General features: G+C 43.8%; 1 protein-coding gene across 9 annotated transcripts in view; it reads right to left on the minus strand.

The window, feature by feature from the left end:
- The window catches only part of MOB3B (MOB kinase activator 3B), a 199,255-nt gene that overhangs the window by 17,852 nt on the left and 159,497 nt on the right, over positions 1–21,906 (minus strand). For all 9 annotated transcript variants that reach the window (XM_049624031.1, XM_049623984.1, XM_049623932.1 and 6 more), the window contains one exon: positions 14,883–15,085. In XM_049624031.1, coding sequence (XP_049479988.1) covers positions 14,883–15,085 — 203 coding nt within the window. The remainder of the gene's footprint in view (positions 1–14,882; positions 15,086–21,906) is intronic.

A 21,906-nucleotide genomic window follows, 5' to 3' on the forward strand; every position in this document is an offset into this window, starting at 1 on the left:
ACCCTTCAGACCTCTCCACAGGTAGGAAGACTCAAGTTAAGGACCAAGACTGACCTGTCACCGTATCCCCAAAGCCTAGCCATATGCCTGGAGCACAGGGTCCTGGAGGTACTATGGTTTGTGTGATGGGGGTTCAACACATGAGGTGCTATGCTGAAATGGTGAGGTCTGGAAGGGATGGGCTTCTAGGGTGTGGTGATGACTAGTGCCATTGGTGGGGGGGGGGGGCGACAAAAACACCATTATGGTTTAGACAGGGTATGGAGTGTAGGTATGGAGTGATTCTGGGGGAAGGGATGGGGTGGAGGAACGTGAGCCTGAACTTAAGCAAACAAAAGTAGTGGGTCTGGGTGCCATCTAAGAAATCAAGATGAGGGGACCATTCTTCAGCCTAGGCATCTTGTTGGATTCCATTTCTGCCCAGAAATTTGGGAATTGATGGTATTAGTTTCTTATTTTTATTTATTTAATTTTTTTTCTTTTTTTATGATTGAGAGAGTGAGAGAGACAAAGCATGAGCAGGGCAGGGGCAGAGAGAGAGGGAGACACAGAATTTGAAGCAGGTTTCAGGCTCTGAGCTGTCAAGCTTGAGCCCCACATGGGGCTTGAACTCACACACCATTAGATCATGACCTGAGCCAAGTCTGAAGCTTAACCGACTGAGCTACCCAGGTGCTCCTTGATGGTATTAGTTTCAAAGTGTGATGCCTGGCCCACCTGCATCAAAATTACTTGGAAGCTTTATTAAAGATGAAGATTTCATGAGTCCTATTCTGGAACTACTGAATCAAAATTTCCAGTAGTAGAACCCATGTATATATCCTCCACAAGCTCCTAGGTGTTCTTGTGTGGCAAAAGTCTGAGAAGCACCATACTCCATCTCCCTGGGGCTCACCTGGTGGCACATGAGAGCCATCTAGAGAGCTTTACTTTGCTCGAGCCCCACCCTTGGAGATTCTAATTTAATAGGCCTGGGATGGAGACTGAGAACCGAAAAGCCTTCTGAAACCTCCCCAGGTGATATACAGCACAACAGTTTACAGGAATGCAGACTGGTGCAGCCGCTCTGGAAAACAGTGTGGAGGTTCCTCAAAGAATTAACTACCCTACGACCCAACAATAGCCTGCTAGGAATTTACCCAAGGGATAAAGGAGTGCTGATGCACAGGGACACATGTACCCCTGTGTTTATAGCAGTGCTTTCAACAATAGCCAAATTATGGAAACAACCATTCTTAACTGGTTGCCAGAGGGAAGGGAGAGCTACTGTCTCTGTGACAGGAATTACTTCTGTTCTTATAACTATATTCTAATTGGCCCTTAGGGATAAGTTGCTACTTTTCCTTTCAGTTTGTCTTGTTAACCACCCAGGCAGCAGGGAGACAAAAGTTTTCAACAAAGACCTGTCAAAACACTGTTTTGGTGAATCCTGACGTTGTTTAAAAAATAAATTGAATGCATTCACCAAGCAAACTTTAAAAATAAAGTGTATCGAGGTAGACGTGGTCTTCTAAAGTGCTTCTATTTAAACGTACAGTTTGATGAATTTTGATATGGATATGCTCCCAGGTAACCACCACATTAAGATATGGAACATTTCTATTACCTCTGAAACCTCCCTCTTGCCCCTTTGCAGTCAAGCCCCTACCCACACCCTTGGTGCCAGACAACGACCAACCTGCTTTCTAACACCGTGGCTTAGTTTAGACTGCTTTAGAATTTGATACAAATGGGATCAAACAGTATGTACTTTTTATGTCTGTTTTCTTTTGCTCAGCACAATGTTTTTGAGATCTGTCTGTAACATGAATTATACTACTTGCTGTTTCTTCTGTTTCAAAGGCAAGCGAACAGGGCTGCAGGGCACTACTTCAAGGGCAAGTTTCTGGAGTGACGGAAGGCAATTACTGACACAACAGGCTTGACTGTCTTATATAAGGAGCTTGGCTAGGAAGGGGAGGAGTTTGCTACCACTCTGAGGTAACAAGTGTTTTCACTGAAGCAGGTGGTTTCTGGAGGAACGAGCGCACTGGGGGAGGCAGCAGACCTGAGCTGCAGGACGTGGGGAATGAAAGAAGAAAGGGCAATGCATGGACCAAAGGCAAACATCACCTGTGAAGTAAATTTGGTCTCTGGTTTAAAAATATATTAGAGGAGGCGCCTGGGTGGCTCATTTGGGTGAACGTTTGATTCTCTATTTGGGCTCAGGTCGTGGAGCCTGCTTAAGATCCTCTCTCTCCCTCTGCCCCTTGCATACACATGCGTGTGCGCTCTGTCTCTCGTTCTCTTTCTCTCAAAAGAATATTAAAATAAAATAAAAACATACTAGAAAATTCTTTGATATTTCTCTCTTCAATAAATAGAGCTTAATTGCCCTCCCCTTAAGTGTGGGCTGGACTGAATGACTCACTTCTAAGGAAAAGAAAATGGTGGAAGGGGGGTCGTTTATCACTTCTGATACTAGCCCTTAACAATATGGTGCCTTCCATCTTGTTTGCCCTCTTTGGGCTCAGCGAGCAGTTAGCACGGACCCAATGTGGTATAGCATGAGGGGAGATCCCTCTGAGGAAGGGACAATAAAACTGCAGCTTTAAACTGCAAACTCTTGATCAGGACTCAAAAGGACATGGTGATCAAGGGCTCACATGGATCTCTGGCCTGGTGGTGAGAAGCCAAGGCCCGTTCAAGGAACTCTAGGAAGTTCCCTTTTGAGTAGTCTGTATTTCTCTCTTTTTTTTTCAATCCAGACCTACCTGTATGCATTTATTTTTTATTTATTGGTCCAGGTACACTCACATTCACAATGTCATAGGAATCTGTTACCACTAACATCATGGAACTAATATTGATTCATAGTATGTTATAGTACTACACTATGGCCTAACTGGCTTTGTTGGTGGCCTATATATATCTGAACTTTATGCATAAAATTATTTCATGGGAAGAGGTGTTCCTAAGACCACACAAGCCCCTAGGATAGGGACTGCCATACTCTTATCCTCATGCTTTTATGGGGTGGATGGAGCAGGTGGGTGGTGAGAGAAGACATACTGTTATATTTCAATAAATAAAACCTTCCCGCATTCAAATACCAATACTCATTTGACATCTTTTGGAGCCAAAGAATCTAGTCTTATCTGGCTGGGAAATTTGAACTAGTCTAGACCACACAGAGCAGCCAAAATTTGGCAGGCTTATCTATGGGCATCAAGCCATACTGACTATTCACATCTTCATATAAACGCTCATGGAGATGAATTAATTCCTACTGTGACTGACATTCTGTAGCAATTTCCAATACCGCAGACACAATGAAGTATAATTATGATTTGGTGCCCCAGAGACCAACAGCAGTCCCGAGGTATGGAGCTGCTCTCTGAGGTGGAGGATCTGACATTGCACCGAGGGAGAAACACTAAACATATGATTTCGAGTTTTATCTATCTTTCATCTGTAAACTAGGTAGGAGAGGAGTGGCGTAGCAAAAAGAGACAGACCATGCAAGGAGCTAAATGCCAATGTCTTACTGAGGCATCCTAGGGACAATTTTAAACATATTTGGCAGCCACTGGTGGTGGGACAGGGTATTAACAGTGTATTGTAGGAAGGAATTCTTGAAGATAAACCCTCTACCTCAGCGGTGTCCAACAGAATGTTCCATGATGATGGAAAGATTTACTATCTGCACTATACAATAGCCACTAGACACATGTGGCTTTTGAGCACTTGAAACGTGGCTAGTAAGATTAAGAAACTAATTTTCATTTTAGTTCAATTTTAATTAATTTAACTTTTAGTAGCCACAAGTAGTTAGTGGCTTCTGTATTGGATGGTACGGCTCTAAGTAATGGATTAAAGGGTAGGATTCTTTAAAAGCATGAGTTTCTTGGGGCCCCTGGGTGGCTCAGTCAGTTAAGCATCTGACTCCTGATTTCAGCTCAGGTCATGATCTCACCATTTGTGAGATCAAGCCCTGAGTCAGGCTCTATGCTGACAGTGTGGAGCCTGCTTGGGATTCCCTCTCTTGTTCTCTCTCTCTGCCCCATTCCCCCTCCCCTTGACACTCTCTCTCTCAAAAAAATAAACTTTAGAAAAATAAAATCATTCTTTAAAATGGAGATGCATCTTATATGACTGGTACTCAGCACAGTGTCTGCGATATAGGTTTTCAAAAAATGTCTATTAACAGACACTCAGCAGCCAGAAGAGAACTGAGCTCATAATACAGAAAGTAGATTACAGAAGACTGAGTAGTTAGTATTTCCCAAAGGGTATCTCAAAGTTTTAGAAACACAAAACTCTCTGTAGCGAGAGGATTCCCTGATCAAATAAATCTGCACATTGTGTGCTTTAGCTGGAAGGTTAGGATTCATGTTAGGGTATTAAGGACCCCAGAACAGCTAGCTAGCTAGCTTCCTTCCTTCCTTTCACATTTATTTATTCTTGAGAGACACACAGAGAGCATGAGCAGGAGAGGTGGAGAGAGAGAGAGAGAGAGAGAGAGAGAGAGAGAGAGAGAGAGAGAGACAGAATCTGAAGCAGGCTTCAGGCTCTGAGCTGTTTGTTAGCACAGAGCTGACGTGGGGCTCGAACCCACGAACCATGAGACCATGACCTGAGCCGAAGTCGGACGCTCAACCGACTGAGCTACCCAGGTGCCCCCCGCCCCAGAACAGCTTTATTAACTCACTGTTTCCCAAGTTATGTGACCATGGAACTCCCTTTCACATAACACCTTCTGACATCCCTTAGAACTAGCAGATTTGGGGAAGAATACTTTGGGATATGTTACACTAATGACAGAGTAGGAGGGAATCTTCCAGTGAACCCCTTCAAAGCAGGGACCCTGATTTTCAGCACATATTCAGCAGGTAATAAGTGTTTACTGAATGGTCTAGAAATGACTCTCTTCCATTAAAACTCAGAGGCAGTCTGTAACCATGCCTACTCAGCCAAGTAAAGAGATGAGCCAGTGTGTGCTCTGTAAGCCTAGGCATTCTTAGGCTGCTGTAGTGGGCATACTTACAGAACTGGAAGATAATCTGACATGTAAGCATGACACAGAAGTATGTAATGGAAAACTGGAACAGGAATAACAACAGCTATGGAAATACATATATTTAAAAACTTTTTAGTAATCTCTATGCCCAACATGGGGTTCAAACTCATCAGAGATCAAGAGTTGTATGTTCTACTAACTAAGCCAGCCAGGTACCCCTGGAAATATACTAATAGCATTTTAAGACTAATTCATTCTGATTGGAATATCAACTTCCATAAAAAAGAATCACACCAGAGATACAGGGTGGTGTAAAACAAGATGGGGCATGGGTTCCTGGGGATAGGAGAAGAGAATGGTCCTGTCTGAGGGGGGCGGGGGAAGATAATACAAGAGTCTGATTGAGACCAGGGTGGTCTTAGTTATTTAGTTACTTCCCTAGTTACTTCTGATTCTAGGCTTTGCTAATATTTTAGTAAGAAGGGTTTGGAATTAACCTTAAGTCCACATGATAATTTCAGCTAAAAATTATTTGTAGTTATTGTACATACACATATGCTTAAGTTTAATAACGTGCATATAGACCATTCCATGGTCTAGATTAATCTCTTTTCAATGAATCCCTTTTGTTATCTTTTATTTTTGTTTATTTTTATTTTATTTTGGAGAGAGAGCAAGCAGGGAAGGGGCAGAGAGAGGGAGACAGAGGATCTCAAGTGGGCCCTGCACTGACAGCAGAGAACCCGTTGTGGGGCTCAAACTCAGGAACTGTGAGATCATGACCTGAGCTGACGTTGGACACTCAACTGACTGAGCCACCCAGGTGCCCCCCGCTTTTGTTCTCTTAAAACTTGAAATTAAAAAAAAAAACCTCAAAAGTCTTTTCAGATCTAGTTGAGTAGAGGAATCTGGATGGAGAAAACTCCAACCAAAACCTTTCATCAAGATCACAGAACTCTGTGCCATGAGGTGCCCGCAGGGCTGGGCGTGTTATATGTGAGTATATCTGCAGCCTTCACCGCAGGCGTGTTATATGTGGGTATATCTGCAGCCTTCACCATGTGCTTTAGATTCACCGAGATCTTTCCCCTTCAAACTGGGGCTTCAAAAGGAAAATGTGTACATAGTGTAAAGATAAACATTACCTCAATGTTTACAAAGATGCTTAACTCCCTACTCCAGGAGGGACCACTCCATCTCCAGGGAAAGCTTAATTGTTTAGTTCAAGGAGACTGTATGTAGTCCACCTTCAACTATAATCACAAAGTGACCTGCACCATCACCAGCTTGCTCCTTCAAGCATCACTGCCATGGCAGTTCTGTGAGGGGGGAGCAGAGGGTATGGCCAGAGAGAGCAGAGAGGACATTCAGAACCCCTGGTCCTGGGCACACAGGCCACCATATGCAGCTTTGGTCTTTGTTGGTAAGGCCTTTGAAAGCAAAAGATTTGATTTTTCTGCTTCTCATAAAAGTGATACATGTTTGTGATAGAAAACTTGAAAAGACCAAATAATTATCTATATATAATCCATATATATAAAATCCACACACACACATATATATATATGAAGCATTACCCATATTTCCACCAAGAGAGAACTACCCTGGACACTTTTTGCCATATTTCCTTCCTCATCTATGATTAGATGCTTCTAAAGGACATACTAATAGATACAGGATTAGAGTGATTTTCCAATACATTTTGAATCTTGTTTTTATTACTCAGTATTACATGCTGACAATTTTCCCATGGGCATCATCTTCAGCTATAATTGATCACATTTTAGGCCCTGAAATAAACCAGAGCACATCTCCCCTGACCCAACCAAAAAAAGAAAAAAAGAAAAAAAAAAAAAAAAGAAAAACCCAAAAAACTAAAACCAGTCATCAGCCCACAGACCAGAAGCAAAACTCTCTGGATATCAGCAAAGGATGAATAAATAGAACTGACAAAGACATGTAGCTGATTTTGCCACATTCCCAGTAACTCAGTACAATGTAGTTCATTGAAATTAGTCCCACATTTCTTTGCTGTTTTTCAAACTGCCACTTTACAGTATGTTTGCCAAGGCTCTTAAAATGTTCTCAGCCTGGCACATCCACTCAGCTCTGGGCATTAAGGTTGCCCTGTACTACCACCACCAGCTGATGCCACAATGGACACACACACATACACACAGCATGTCATCTAAAATGACAAAGTCTCAGGAATGCAAACTCCAGCTGTTCTTTGGGCCGGGTGTACCCCCCTCTGCTGGCATGATGGGCTTTAACTCATGAACGCCCCACTAAGCAAGAAGATGCCAGCCTGGACCAAAGATGACAAGGCTGGGACATGCCATGTCAAAGATCATAATCACCGTACTCAAGCTGGGGGAGACTCTTGATACGGTGTCTTTTACATCTGGGAAAACTGAGGCCCACAGAGATCACATGCCTTGCTCAGGGGCGGACAACTACTGGCGTAGCATTAATAGTGGAAGCATCATTGTAGGGAAGGCCGAACTGCCAGACTCACAGGCTGAAGCTCTCTCTTTCTTCTTCAACGCCTGTGCCCATGTCCAAGCCATTTGGCCTCAAGTCAAGGAAACTGCATGACAAGAAACACCACAGAGGACTTTGCAGAGATGACGTTTCCAAAGAAAAGTTCCTTTCAAAAGCCCACAATGGCTCTTTTGGGGAGCAGCTCTGGCTCATGTGAGAGGTTCTGCTTCTTTTTACAGACCTGATCTCATCTTGCCATGACAGGCCAACCTTGGCTACCGCACTCACCCAGGCATCTCCAAGGGGAGTTTAGGCATGACCTGGCCACCCCTTAGGGGAATATAAGGTCAGCATATACTTGGGCCTACATGGGTTGTGGTGAGGACTTATAGAACAAGGCTTTCCAAATCTTTGGTCTCCAAAGTGCCCTGGTCCTAAATTATCCATTGTTAAATGGGTGGTTTTGGAGCTAAAGCCTAAAATCACTAGGTGCAAGGACCTCAATAATTAGCCAACTGGAGGAGGAATGGGAGACTTGGTGTGACAAAATGGTAGTAATAGCAGTGAGAGACGGAGAGGAATGTAGTTTAGATACGGAGAAACAGATGACCACACTTGTCTGAAGTAAAGGTAACAAGTGTGAGAAGTAGATAAAATAATATACGTAAAGAGCTTAATGGAATATCTGGAATTCAAGAAATGGAGCTACTGTCTATTTCTTGAAAATGCTTGTGTGCCTTGTACATACTAAGAACTCAATGGCAGGTGTGATACAATGATGCAGAAGGACTGAGGGGTGAGAATGAACAGGGCTGGGCTTATTTTCTTTCTCTGAAGCCCTCCCCTAGGATGAGTTTCATTTCCTTCTCATCTTCCTCTTTCCATCTTCTCTCCCTCCTCACCCCATGCAGCAGTGGTGGGTGTGGTAGGGGCCCAGGTGGAGGCAGGGAGGGAAACCTCAAAATCTAGAGACATACCACAAAGATGGAACAGTATTACCCAAAGTTTGCTGCATGGACCATGATCTTTATGTTAACGAGTGATAACAAATGAAAAAAATTTTGCGGGAGTCAAATGTAGTTAAACTGAGTGGGTTACACAAAACTGAACCAGCTTCTTCGCTGCAGGACGTCTCAAGGTCTTTAATCTGCAATTCTACATTGTGGGTCTTCAGGGCTGGAGATGATATAGCATTTTGTAAACTTACTTGATCAAAGGAAAGAAGTCTGTTTTCACTGAGCATTACTCAAGATCAACTTTTTTTTTTTAAATATAGTTGGCACACAATGTCACATTATTTCAGGTATACAACACAGGGATTGCCATGCTTCTTTGTTATGCTATGCTCACTCACCATCCGTCACCATACAGAGCTATTACAGTGTCATTGAGTATATTCCCTATGCCATGCCTTTTATTCCCATGACTTCTTCATTACAGGACTGACATTTTGAGGAATATTCTTGGCCAATACTGATCCTTAGATTTTTCTTCTTTGCTTTACTTTCCCACCTCATTGAGCTAACCTCCAATCCTAGAGAAGACCTGAAGTGCTAAAAATAGTAAATCTCACATCTGAGAGTAATTGTCATGCACAGCCTTGCCGCCAGAGTGTGGTCTGGGAACCAACAGCACGGACATCACCTGGGAGCACAATGTGCACGTTCAAGTCCCCTTCCAGGTGTACTGAATTGGAATCTACAGTTTGGCAGCTTGCCCATGTGATTCACATGCAGAGTAAAGTCTGAGATGCAGACCGAGGGAGCTTGGTAGTAGGCCCTGAGCTCAATAATTCTGATTTGCTGTATCTGTGGCAAGGCCCAGGTATGTGCATTTTAAAACATAACCTCCAGAAGATTCTGATGCGCTGGCATATGGACTCCTATTAAGAAACACTGATTTAATTTAAGAGTTTCTATGGCCCAAGTGCCCTGCCGTAAGGTAAAAGAACAGCCTTGCGACAGTATTTGGCCTCACAGCTGCACCTCTGCAAGGTAGGTTCTTAACAATCACCTTCATTGTTAGAAATAAGGAAATGAAACCCTAGAGGGAGATGGAGAAGGCCCTGGACCAAGGTCACCCAGGGGTCAGCAGGTGCACGAGGGTGAGCAAGCACCCTCCTTCCTCCCCACCTCCACAACCTTCCTCCTCCTCCCTAATCAGCTTTTTATTCACCAGCTACTGCAATGCTAACAGCGCTTTCGGAGTCTGCTTTTGTTTTTAGTGAAAGGCCCACAAAACACTGCTGGTTATTTGTGCTTGCTAATGATAATTCTGATCAGCTCAATTCTGTCAGCTGACTCCCCGGCTGCCAGGGGCCCACAGCAGCCTGCTTATTCAATCAGGGACTGGCCCATTTTCTAATTACCAGCATCATTTGGGCTCGTTTCCTCCAACTGTGAACTTGCTTGAGTTCAAGTCTTCTTCAGCTGTTGCATTTACATGAGAAATGGCTCATCTGTCAAGTCTGTGTCTCTGTTCGCCTCCCTCTCCCTGTTGGAGACCAGATGCAATGGGTTCTCAGGCTGCCGCTGACCAGCAGGTCCCAATGGGAGCCATGAGGCAAGCCCTGTGGGGGGATGCACACACTGGCCTTCCTCACTGGGCTGGCCAGAGTGACCTCTTCCCAGCTTCTGAATTCCAAATTTCACTCCCACTCTGAGGCCAGAGAGGGTCACCAACCGTCCCAGTTTGCCAGGGATCGAGAGTTTTCCCAGGACATGAGACTTTTAGTGCCAAATCTGGGAGGGTTAGTCACCTGGACGCAGTAGTATGAGAGCATTCAACGCTGCCCAGGTGACCTAGCTGGAATCTAAAACAGAAAACTAACTGAAAGTTTGGGTATAGATGATACTAAGACTGATGATACATCCTTTCACTGCTCTGTGCCTAATTTTGCTTTTAAGTTCTATTGCTAATCCAACAGGATGAAGCTTTATTTCCAACAATGAAGAAGTGGAAGTCTGCTGGCATGTTCTGAGATAAAGGTGGCACCAAGGGAGGAATGATTGGTATACAATCTCTGTGGATGGAGGTGCAACACCCTCAAAGTACTCTTCCTAATTCAAAACATATTATGTACTTGGTGTGTACTTGGCAATAGAGGCATGCGAGCATATATCCTGTAGACCCCCAATTCTCAAAGAGTTGACCATTCTATGGGAGACACCAATACAAAGATGATAAACTGCATCTGTTACAAGGATACCTAGGGGATCACTAAGATGGCAAAAGGCCATGGGAGCTGGGAAGGGAGAAATGGGGTATCCTTGCTCACTATATGCCAGGGACTTTATATTCATTATCTCATTTAACAGCCAACATTCCTTAAGCCCTTACCATGCGACTAATCCATTTAATGTCTACAACAATTCAATTATTATACCCATTCTAGGAGTGAGGAAAATGAGGCTTTGAGAAATCAACTACTTGCTGAAGATTGCAAGTTAGTAAATGAAGAGTTTGAACCCAGAGAGACTGAGTCTGGTGTTAGGCACTGAAGTTGAATCTCCTCCCCTGTGGGGTGCTGGACACTCCGTAAACATCAGATGAAAGCTACAGGGTAGTCTCTGGGAACAGACGAGTACAGCTGTCCATGGTGGACTCATGGCAGAGAGGAACCTGAGGTGGGGTCTCTGAGTTCTACACTCATGCAATCCCAAGGCATGATATCGGAAATATCCCACTGGAGATGTGGGAACTCAGAATGCTGGTGTTCTAAAGGAAGCTGGCTGCTTAAATGTTGCCCTTCTGGCCTTTTGCTGCATTAGATCCTAAAGAATGCACACTAGAATGTGAAGCCAAAATGCCTGACTTGCTTATCATTTTGCAAGGGCTGAAGATGAGTGTGTCATTATTTTACATTTTTTAGTTTGTAGCTATAAGTTCTTCAAAGCATACCCTTCTTATGAACATCTGAGTAACTTGTGTTGCACATACAGGGTACCTGATATATGCAAATTAAACAAAAATGTGTTGATCTGACATACTATGACTGATTTTAATATGTTCATTGCTACAGTCAACTTAGAAGTTAGGTGTTCTAGCATTATCAACTACTGAAAGTGTTCCTATCAGTAAAAACAGTCCAAAAGTACAGTATTCTTAGTGGATACTGGACTATGTTAAGTATCCAGAGCCCGATATTATATAATTATAATTATTTTTTTAAAGTTTATTTACTTATTTTGAGACAGAGATCATGGGAGTGGGGGGGGGGCAGAAGGAGGGAGGGAAGGAGAGAGAGGGATTGGGAGAGAGGGAGAGAGGGAGAGAGGGAGAGGGAGAGGGAGAGAGAGAGAGAGAGAGAGAGAGAGACTATCTTAAGCAGGCTCCGTGCTGTCAGTGCAGAGCCTGATGCAGAGCTCAATTCCATGACCCAGAATTCAAGAGTCAGACGCTCAACCCACTGACCCACCCAGGTGCCCCTATAATTACTGTCCTTAGAAACGTTCTCAGTATCTTTTTCTGTTAACTTTATAGGCTTTGGTTTGTGTAAAATGAACACATAATTTCAGACAATTAGGCATGAAAAACATTTGTTAATATGTAAAAGCATTAAAGTTAATTACCCTGCAATTATAATTAAGAAAGCATAAAGGTAGGAAGGATTCTGTTTCAAGCAAGATTTAAAGAAATAAAAGGTTCTATGGGAAAAACTGATAACCCTTCTTCCTCAGTTCCACTGTTAACAATTCCTGGCTAACCCTGAGTCAGTCTTCCCTATGCCTCCAAAGAGGCTCTCGTCTGGAACACTGAGCTGTTCAGAGCCTTTCTGTGACTCTCACTTCAGTCAGCTCCTAGTACTGCCAGGTGTTAGAATCCCTGGGGCTCTTCCTCAGTTACTGAAAATGACTGATAGTTTTTTGATGGCTAAGAAAGGCTGGCTGGAGCTCAGCTTAGTCTTACAACGGCCTTTATGCTTTTGTACGTAAAGAAGAAACTGACTGTTGCTTCTATCCAGCTGTTTCTGCTCCTTTGAGGCAGTGAAACCGACACAATGAGTGCTTTGGGGAGACTCTTCCTTCTGGTGGACCTTTGGGGGAAGGTATTTCCCCTGACGGTTTCTCCACCCTCTTGGTTTCCATGGCCTGGAGTCCCTCTTTCCTTTGTCCTTGACATTTTCTAAATTAGCTTTGTCAACTCTTTCCAGCCTTTTAACTCCCTTGAGCTGTTTGCACACCTTTTCTTCTTGTACTGTTTACCCACAGCTGCCTTAAAGGACAAAGTAGGAGAAGTTCAATCGTGAAGCATTTCAGCTTCTTTCCACACTACTTGCCCAACTGAATTCAGAGACAACCTAGTTCCTGCCCCCAAGAACTTTCTAGAAAACTGTTGTAAAAGAAAATGAAGAAGATGAGCACTTCTGTAGCCAACGATATATCTTATTTGTGTCCAGAAAGTCCTGTTTTTTTCCAGAACTCCCAGTGATGCAAACAAAAATATTTTTTCCCCATGTACTTTCATAGCATGATAATAGATTTCAAGTTGAGAAACTCTAAATGTGATATATCAATTTCTTTTCCAGATACAGATACTGTACCATATTAAACATCTCTCTCTCTCTCTCTCTCTCTCTTTTTGTATTTTTGATTCTTTAACAACAGAGCCTTGTTGACCCCGGAGGGACTGCCCCTCCCAGGGCTAGCCAATTCCTATATGTAGTAAACAACTCACCCTCCAGCTGTTTACTCCCCAACCAATACAAACCAATCAATCCAGAGCCCACAGCCCCAACCACCTCCCCTATGCCTCTCACCCTTAGGGCTACTACTGCCTTCCATAAATCACCCCAGATCCAGGTACCACACAACTAAGGCAGCCCCTAATCCCCAGGGCCTCCTGAAATTATTCAGATTAGTCAATTCTAATCTTGCTTAGCTTGGCTCACCTGTTCTTTCCCAGAGAAACCCCAATAAAGGCTTTTGCCCCCATTTTCTCTGTTTCCCCTGCCTCTAACCAACCCTGGTGGCTCCCCCACCGTGCCTTGCCCTGCCCCCCACCTTGACATGGTGTGTGCCCCTTGCCTTCGATCTGTGAGTGTAACACTCTATCTTTCCAATGGCAGTTGTTTCCTGATCTGTTGGCCTCACCATACATAAATAACAACAAAACCTATACTTAAAAAACATGTACATAAAGAGAAAGGAAGATGGACTAGCAAAAGACCATAGTCTGGGCCCTGTGTTGGTCATTATTCAAATGGACTTGGAAGAAAGTTAGTTGCAAAACTGCCATTTTTAATGTTTTAAGAAGAAAGTGTGATTTTAGTATAAAGCTCTGTATTATATGGGATAAGTACTCAGTAGAGCCAACTAGAAATAGCTGCGATGAGGGCATCCACATTAAGATACTACGTGTTACAAAAGATGTTGAGGATTTCAAGGGTCCTTGACTTCTAAAGCACAGACTGAGTCCAACTATAAAAACACCTTATGAAGAAAACACAAGGAATTCTCATTCACCTAAACAATAACTGTTAAGTTTCTTAAATCAGATGTTCTGGATTTTAATATATTCCATTAAAATGCATCACAGGAGATTCAGTACAAAAAGCAAAGCCCTTCAGACACCGTATTCTCATCTGGAGCTTACTTCTGTCGCCATTTCTGGAGTCCAAGGGCTTACTTCTGTCTCTGTCTCTGGAGTCAAAGTGCTTACTTCTGTCTCTATCTCTGGCATCCAAGCACTGACTTCTGTCTCTGTCTCTGGAGTCCAAGCACTGACTTCTGTCTCTATCTCTGGAGTCAAAGCACTTAGTTCTATCTCTGTCTCTGGTGTCCAAGCACTGACTTCTGTCTCTGACTCTGCAGTCAAAGCGCTGACTTCTGTCTCTGTCTCTGGAGTCAAAGCGCTTAGTTCTGTCTCTAACTCTGGAGTCAAAGCGCTTACTTTTCTGTCTTACTCTTTGGAGTCAAAGCGCTTACTTCCGTCTCACTCTCTGGAGTCAAAGCCACTCGCAGGTAGTTTTGCTTGACTTGGCATGCCTAGCAGCAAACAGTAGGTGCTAAATATGTGTTCACTGATTAAAGGAATGTTTCTGGTTATCTTTGAATGGAGGTATAATGGATAACATGAGAGATCAAAGATGCTCATTTAAGGGAGTAAGTAGATAGGTGGCTGGTTTGGGAGCTGAGAATTAAAGCTACTCCCTCGAGCCCAAACTACTACAATCCTACTACATTCTGCCAGTATAATCCCACTACAAACCACTATGTGGTTTACTACACTGGGTGCTGTGGACATCTTGGCATCTCCTGCTCCTGAAGCTGACCTCTAACTCCTGTCTAATGCTGTAGGCCTCTGGCTGACGGCTCATCATGAATGAGCATTTTGCATGGGTTTGTCAGTGTGCTGGGACAAAAGGCTGAGCTCCTAGAAGTAGCATGGTGACACTTACCAAAGGCTCTAGCTCCTTGCGGTCTATGAGGTTCATCTCTGTGACGAAGTAATAGAAGTGCTTGTAGCAGGTGTTGACATGGGCCTCCGCGCCCATCACAATGACCCGGTCAAAGTGGTGGATGTAGACGTGGACAAAGACTCGGAAAAGGCGGCACAGGATCTTCTTGCAGATCTGAAGGAAGTTCTTTGGGAAGGGAACACCTAGAGAAGTTAAAAAAAAAGAAAAAAAAAAAAAAAGGAGAACAAAGCCATGATGGGAAAGCTCTGATAGCCCAGGAGCACATGTGTGAGGCTGGAGAGCATCCTGGACCTGAGCTCCCTGGGCAGCCTACAGATGCCTGCTCTCTGCGGGTGGCTGTGTCGGATCCTGCCTAAAAAAAGTGGCTGAAATGCTGTTGTATTTAAATGCCAACAATGACCAGGAAGAGACCAAAAAATGAACGAAAAGGGCCAGGTTGGTTTCTTTACCTAAATGTATGGGTGTGTATGTGTGTCTATATCTGTATATATCTGTATATATCTATATATCTATATCTATAGCTATCTGTATATATCTATCATATATCAGTATATATCTGTATATATAATGTGTGCATATACATTGGTTATATTTATATAAAAATATTCATTTTTACATATAAATGTGTGCTCTCCCTTCTTGTGTTTTTCCCCCACTTGATAGAGCACAAGAAAGTTCATCTTCCTCTTACATTAACATAAAGAAAACCAGCAGGAGGAGGGGAATGCTCCAAGGAGACAAGCGCTCCCTGACACATCGTGATGGGGGCGGGGACTTGAGCACTGTAGTAAATTGAAAACACCTTCTCCTCAAAGGGAGCTGCTGTGCCAAAACTCCCGCCAAGGGTGGCCATGTGAGAACTCCTGAGTTTTCAAGATAATTCAGAAATTTGGAGTGCTATGTGAATTTGCTGCATTTTTAAAACATCAGCAGTTAAAGTTTTACAGAAATACCAACGGTCAACACAAGACATCTTTCTAGCTTAATTTCACCTACAGGCTACCAGTGTGCAAATTCTGATCCAAATTTCTCCTGAGATTCACTGTTTCTGAGGTGGGCAAATGCAGCAAACTCCATAGACACTTTGCATTACTTATTACCACTTCATCCCCTTGTGGAAGGTAAGAGTGGGTTATGTGGCCAGAGGAGACACCCAGATTTCCTGTTTGATGACCACTACTGCTGTCTGGTCAGAGCAACACACAGCAGGATCCACAAGCCCACTTCCTTTCCCCCTCTTAAACACTGTTTAAACTCTTGTTATTTACACTGTCCTAAAATGGTGACAAGTCTGTTGTAAGTCCAACAGACTTTGATTTCCTGCTCTGCAACTTTTCTATCTGTATCACCATAGGCAAGATACATAACCTCTCTGAGCTTCAGTTTGGCCATATGTAAGTAAAAGTTGCAACAGTTGTGAGGATTCGATACAGGTAAAATTTCCAGTGGCTGTCAAGAATGAGAAGTGGTACTCATGCAATTTTGGTTTCTCATCTATAAAAGAAGGATCATAATAAAGCCTTCCTTGCATGCGTTGGAGGGTGCTAACATGAGTAAAATCCTTCGACAGTGCCTAGAACAGAGTAAGAGCTCACCAAATGGGAATGGCCCCCTTCTCTCTGCACTACAGTGAGGGTCTGGAGCACCTCGCTGTTGTTATAAGGAATACATTACCTTTCTCAAGAAAAGGTAGACATGGCAACCAGCCTTTCATCAGAATTGGAGAGTGTGCTCAGGACGTGGCCCTGGTCCCTAGGAAGCCTGGAATTTTGTTCTCTGTTCCTCCACAGGGTCCCAGTGGCAGCTGTCTGGTGAGATACTCTGTAATGGGATCACCTGGGACGCCCAGGACACGATGGGAGAGACAGAACATGACTGGCAGCTGGCAGAGGCAAGATCTGTCTCCCTGGGGCCCGGCACTCTTACCTGCTTTTCTTCAAAAACAAAGTGGGACCTATCAAATGAACCCAGGGAGAGACTCAGGCATAGCGTGGCAGCTGTCTGGGCAACAGATGCTGGGATTTAGGGATGGAGGTGAGGTACAGCTGGGAAGGAGGTGGTGGGCAGACCCTCGCAGAAATTATGGGTGGTTTTCTAGGCTGAGGAGAGGCCAGCAGAAAGCACTGCTGCCAGGCTGTGGAAGGTTCTGGAGTCTTCAAAGAAGCTCAAGTCCCAGAGATGATGGAATCCCCTCCAAGTGTGTTCCCATGAGAAGGGGAGCCCTGTAACCCACACAGTGACAATACCAACGGCTGACATATTTTTCCTTTACAACCTATCTGCAAAGTAGGCTTTACTACCTATATGTCATGGATGGCTAACACTGAAGCTCTGAAGCACAGATTGACTTGCCCCAGGCTATTTAGCTAAAAAGTGGCAGGGCTGGGATTTGGACCAAGACCGCTTGATTCTAAACACCAAAAGATCTGGTTAAGTTTGGAGTATAACTCTCTACCAAGGATAGAGGTATAGCTCGACTGCTAAGTGAAACAAGGCATCCAAAGGTTACTCTTTGGTGGTATAGAAATATGACTTAAAAAAAGAAAAGGAGTGGAGAGAGAGAGAGAGAGAAGTTTGAAAGAAGTCCACATCGCTGGCAGCCACAGATTCAAGGGGATAAGAGGAAGGCTAATTAATACACTCTACTGCCTTCAAGGAGAAATGTGTTTTCTCTGCCCATGCCTTGGGACTGGGGATCTGGGACTAACAGTAAAAGCCAACATCAACTGAGCACTTACTGTGTTGTAGGAACTGAGCCAAGAGATTTACACAGATTAGTTGATTAAGTTTGCAGAACAAGACTTGAAGACAGGTACTATTATTATTGTTTCCATCTCAAAGATGAGAAAACAGACTCAGAAAATTAAGTAGCTTCCCAAGGTCACTCAGCTGGCAAACAGTAGAGGAGGGGTCTGGACCCAGGTTTGTCCAATCCTAAAGCCCAGGACCACCCTGAAAACCTGAGATCCTGCTCTGGGGCTCCAACACACACCTGCAGCTCTGTGGCCCTTCATTTCTGGGTGGCCTGAACCCCCTCCAGTGGGTTTACCTTTCACATCCCTGCCTCCAGTCTCTGTGGAGGCTAACCAGCTGCTAGAGAACATGGGGAGTCTTAGCTGTGTCAGTGCATCTGCTTGACTAGCCCCAGGCCCCACACACTGACTCAGAGGTAAAGCCAACTATTGGGCATACTGAGGATGTTCATGGCAATTGCTAGGTGTCTCTAGATGGTCCCCAGTTTGCCATATTCCCCCCATTCCTATTCTGCTTAGTTCTGAATTCCTGGTGCTACCTTCCATTCCATACCTGGTCTCTGGCCTTGCTTTTGTTCTCAAAGTTGGTTTGCCTCTATCTCTCCCTTTTGGGATATGGCTGGAAATTATCTTGAGAATAGCTGAGTTGCTTTGAGAATCTGCAAGGTCTACTTTTAAAGTCCTGGCCCTACAATTTACTAGCTGTATAGGCAGGTTACTTCACTTTTCTGGATTATTAAATAAAAACATTTGCTTTGCAGTGCCCTTGTACTAGTATCTGTACTGTAATGGGTATGTAGTGGGAACTTTTACACTAAGTTCTATTTTTTAATTTCTCACCTGAATTCCTCGGGACTCTAGCGGCTTAGTTGGATCTGACCCTTCCACCATTCCCTCCCTTACATGCAATTCATTCTTCAAAAGTGAACGCTGCAAATGGTTCAAGTCAGGACGTGCTCAGCATGTACCAGTCACCTCAGGCCAACTCTGGAAGCTGACAAGTCCTGGACTGAGAGTTCTAGGGAGCCCAGAAACCCCAGTGAGTTCTCTGCTGCACCAGAGATAAAATTTCAGTTCACAGAGCATGGGATTAAGAGTAAGAAAGCTACACAGCAGTTGGGAAATTCATTCCATAATATCTATGGTTCAGGGGCCACTCCTATAGTTTGTGTAATATTTTAGCTCTTTCCCCCTCTTCTCTTCAGCCTTCCAGGTGTTCAGATTTGTGTGTGTGTGCATATGTACGTATGTGTGTATATTTGTGGATATATGTGTGCATGCGTATATGTATGTATGTGTGTATATGTGTGAGTGTATGTGTGTTACATGTACGAATCTGTGTGTTTATATGTGTGTACGTACATGTATGCATGTGTCTGTGTAGCATGTATGTCTGTGTGTTTTAAATAAGCCTTCAGAAGGTGGGAGGTAGAAGAGACCACTCCCTTTGATGTAGAGAACTGGATGTCTAACCCTTTGGTGGACTCTGCAACTATCTCACCCTGTGTAACTGGCTTCATGGCAGCAAGATAGGGCAAGACTCAGCCCTGCTGATCCACTCCCTTCCTTGACAGGCCCCAGATGGGCCAGATCATGAAAAGTGATCCATCTGAGGGTTTTTGTCTTCATGGGGCTGCTAAGACATATCCAATTTCCAAAGGAGCCAAGGAAAGGGCTCCTTGGCCAAGGAGCCAAAGGAAAGGGATCCTTGGGTGATGCCTGATACATATGTGTGTGAAGTCCTTTAGTCTCAGGGACATCCTGAGCAGTGATATTATTGTTGCAGCTTTGTTTTTAACTGAGGCTTAGCTCAGTGAAAGTATTTGCTCCTAGCCTCATAGCTAAAAGGAGATAATGATTTGGCTCTAAAACTCAGGTCTTTTCTTCTGCATCCTGTTACTGCAGGCTCCTTGGTAGCAGGGAACAGATCACCATTTTATGACCTGCACTTAGCTCAGTACCTGGCTTATGGAAGGAGCTTGGAAAATGTGTGTTTGCTTGCTTTAAATGCATACAGTCCAGCAATAGGAAGAATGAAAGGCTAATGAATCATCACAAACGGATGCTGGGCTTGTTATAATGATGGCTGGCAGCTGAGGGGGCTGTACACTGGCTGGGTCTGGGCAAAGGGCTATGTGGACATGTGGCACCACTGATCCAGCTCAGGACCACATCCAACCTTCTGTCCCTCTGCTTCTCTTGCGTGTGTGAGATATTATGCACCCTTCACTTTAGTATTTCCCAAGCCATGTTTTGAAAATCACTCATCTTGGGAGATCCTTGGTTAAAAAAAGAGGATCATGAGATCAAATGTATTCGCAAAAATGATGCTTTTGGGGTGCCTGGGTGGCTCAGTTGGTTAAATGTCTGACTTATCTCATGGTTCATGAATTCGAGCGCCACGTTGGGCTCTGTGCTGATAGCTCAGAGCTTGGAGCCCTCTTTGGATTCTGTGTCTCCCTCTCTCTCTGCCCCTCCCCCACGCTCTCTTTAAAATAAATATTAAAAGAAATTTTAAATGCTGTTTTCATAGAGGTTTACAATGTATCTCCGCAAAATAAAGGATCTGAGAATTCCTGTAGGAAAAAGTCCTATTTTACTCTAAACTCCTCCCCCCGCCCCATAATATCTACTGGTTTAAAACACAGTCTGTAATCATACTCCCCAGCTTTCATTTCTATGTCACTCTACCTTCTATTCACAAGGTAGTCATGTGCAAAGTTAGTCCCTCTAAGCCTCAGTTTCCCCATCCAGAAAGAAACAGGGATGTTAATGTTGTCTGTAGCTCATGAGGTTGTTGTGAAGGTTAAACACACACACATAAAAAAGGTTTTGCCTAATGCGTTGCAGATAGTAAGCACCCTCTTGTGAACTGTTATTTTTAGTATCCCATAGACCCAAAGTTCTTTGGAAGACACTTTGGCATTAAATTCCTCCTGCATATTTATTTTCATGAGGGCAGTTTGGGCATTAACACATCAGTTCTGAACTTACAAAGAACTCACAGTGGCAAGTACTCAATTAAGCACTGGGTTACATTCTGCCTTATATTATCTTCTGCAAATTTCTCATATTTATGTCTCATATTATTGTAAGCTCCCTGAACAAAGGGATTGTTTTAAATTCTGAGTCTGCTTTTAAAAGTACCTGGCACAGACCTAGGTAGGGAATACTTATCAATCAAAAGTGAATCATAAAAGAGCAGTGATTTTATTTAGTCAAGATGTGACTCTATCATTTCCTATTTGGGGGAGGAAAAAAGCCTACAGCAGAACAACAGTGTTTTGCCAGGGTCTTGACAAGGTCCTGACATGGGAAGCTTCACACTGCCTTTGGTGAAAAGGGAGGAGAACTCTGTGATAAGAACATTTTGATTTCAACAAGGAGGTGGGAAGAAAAAAATCTGAAACTCCTCTTTTCTTATCATTAAAACCTCCCTTATTTGCCTTTCAATGTATTTTTTTCAGGTGCTGATAGTTAATTTTCAGTTACTGTACTCAATTAGAAAGTTAATGCTAGACAATATTAACCAGTAGTCTTAAGTAGATTGCATGTCTGAAGGGTTTGGAGTTAAACTTTGACTAGTCTTATTATAAACCAGATAAGCCATGTGACCATAATCCCAGACAGATATGTACTAATTGATAAAGAAAACAACCTTTGATCAGAAGGTCTCTAAATGATTTGCAATCAGTGATTGAGTCTCAGGGCAATCTCTTTCACCACCCCACCTTGAGCCACATCCCAGGACTCTCAGATTCAAGCTGGGGAATTTCAGACTCTAAGAAGTTATCCCCAAATGAGAAGATGTGTTCAGAAGAGTGTTCTCTACAGAGGTGATACACACACATGCACACACACAACCTTGGACCTGGATGATCTTGGGTCATGTGATGGAGTTGGGTCTCTGCAAATGGGTCAGTACTGAAATGAAGTTGGTGAACCTAAAACAGGGCCAGGCTGAGCCCAGATTCCAGAGGGAGCTGAGGCAAAATGCCTGGGCAGAGGTCAGAATCCCAAGCCAATCACTTGTATGTGCTTCCCTCAGGAATTTGCTCAACAATTAGACTCAAAGCAAGACTGGAGTTTGCTGGATGATCAGGCCAAGGAGGAGGCTGAGCCAGACAGGAGGGATGAAGGCAGAGGGTAAGGTGAGACTGGGGGGCCTGGACTCTCCTGAAGGCCTGACAGGCAGCCCCCAGCCCTGCCTCTGCTGCTCAGGAAGATGTGGTGCTCGGCAGGGAACCAGC

This window comes from Panthera uncia, chromosome D4 (assembly GCF_023721935.1).
Source record: "Panthera uncia isolate 11264 chromosome D4, Puncia_PCG_1.0, whole genome shotgun sequence".
Classification (NCBI taxonomy): domain Eukaryota; kingdom Metazoa; phylum Chordata; class Mammalia; order Carnivora; family Felidae; genus Panthera; species Panthera uncia.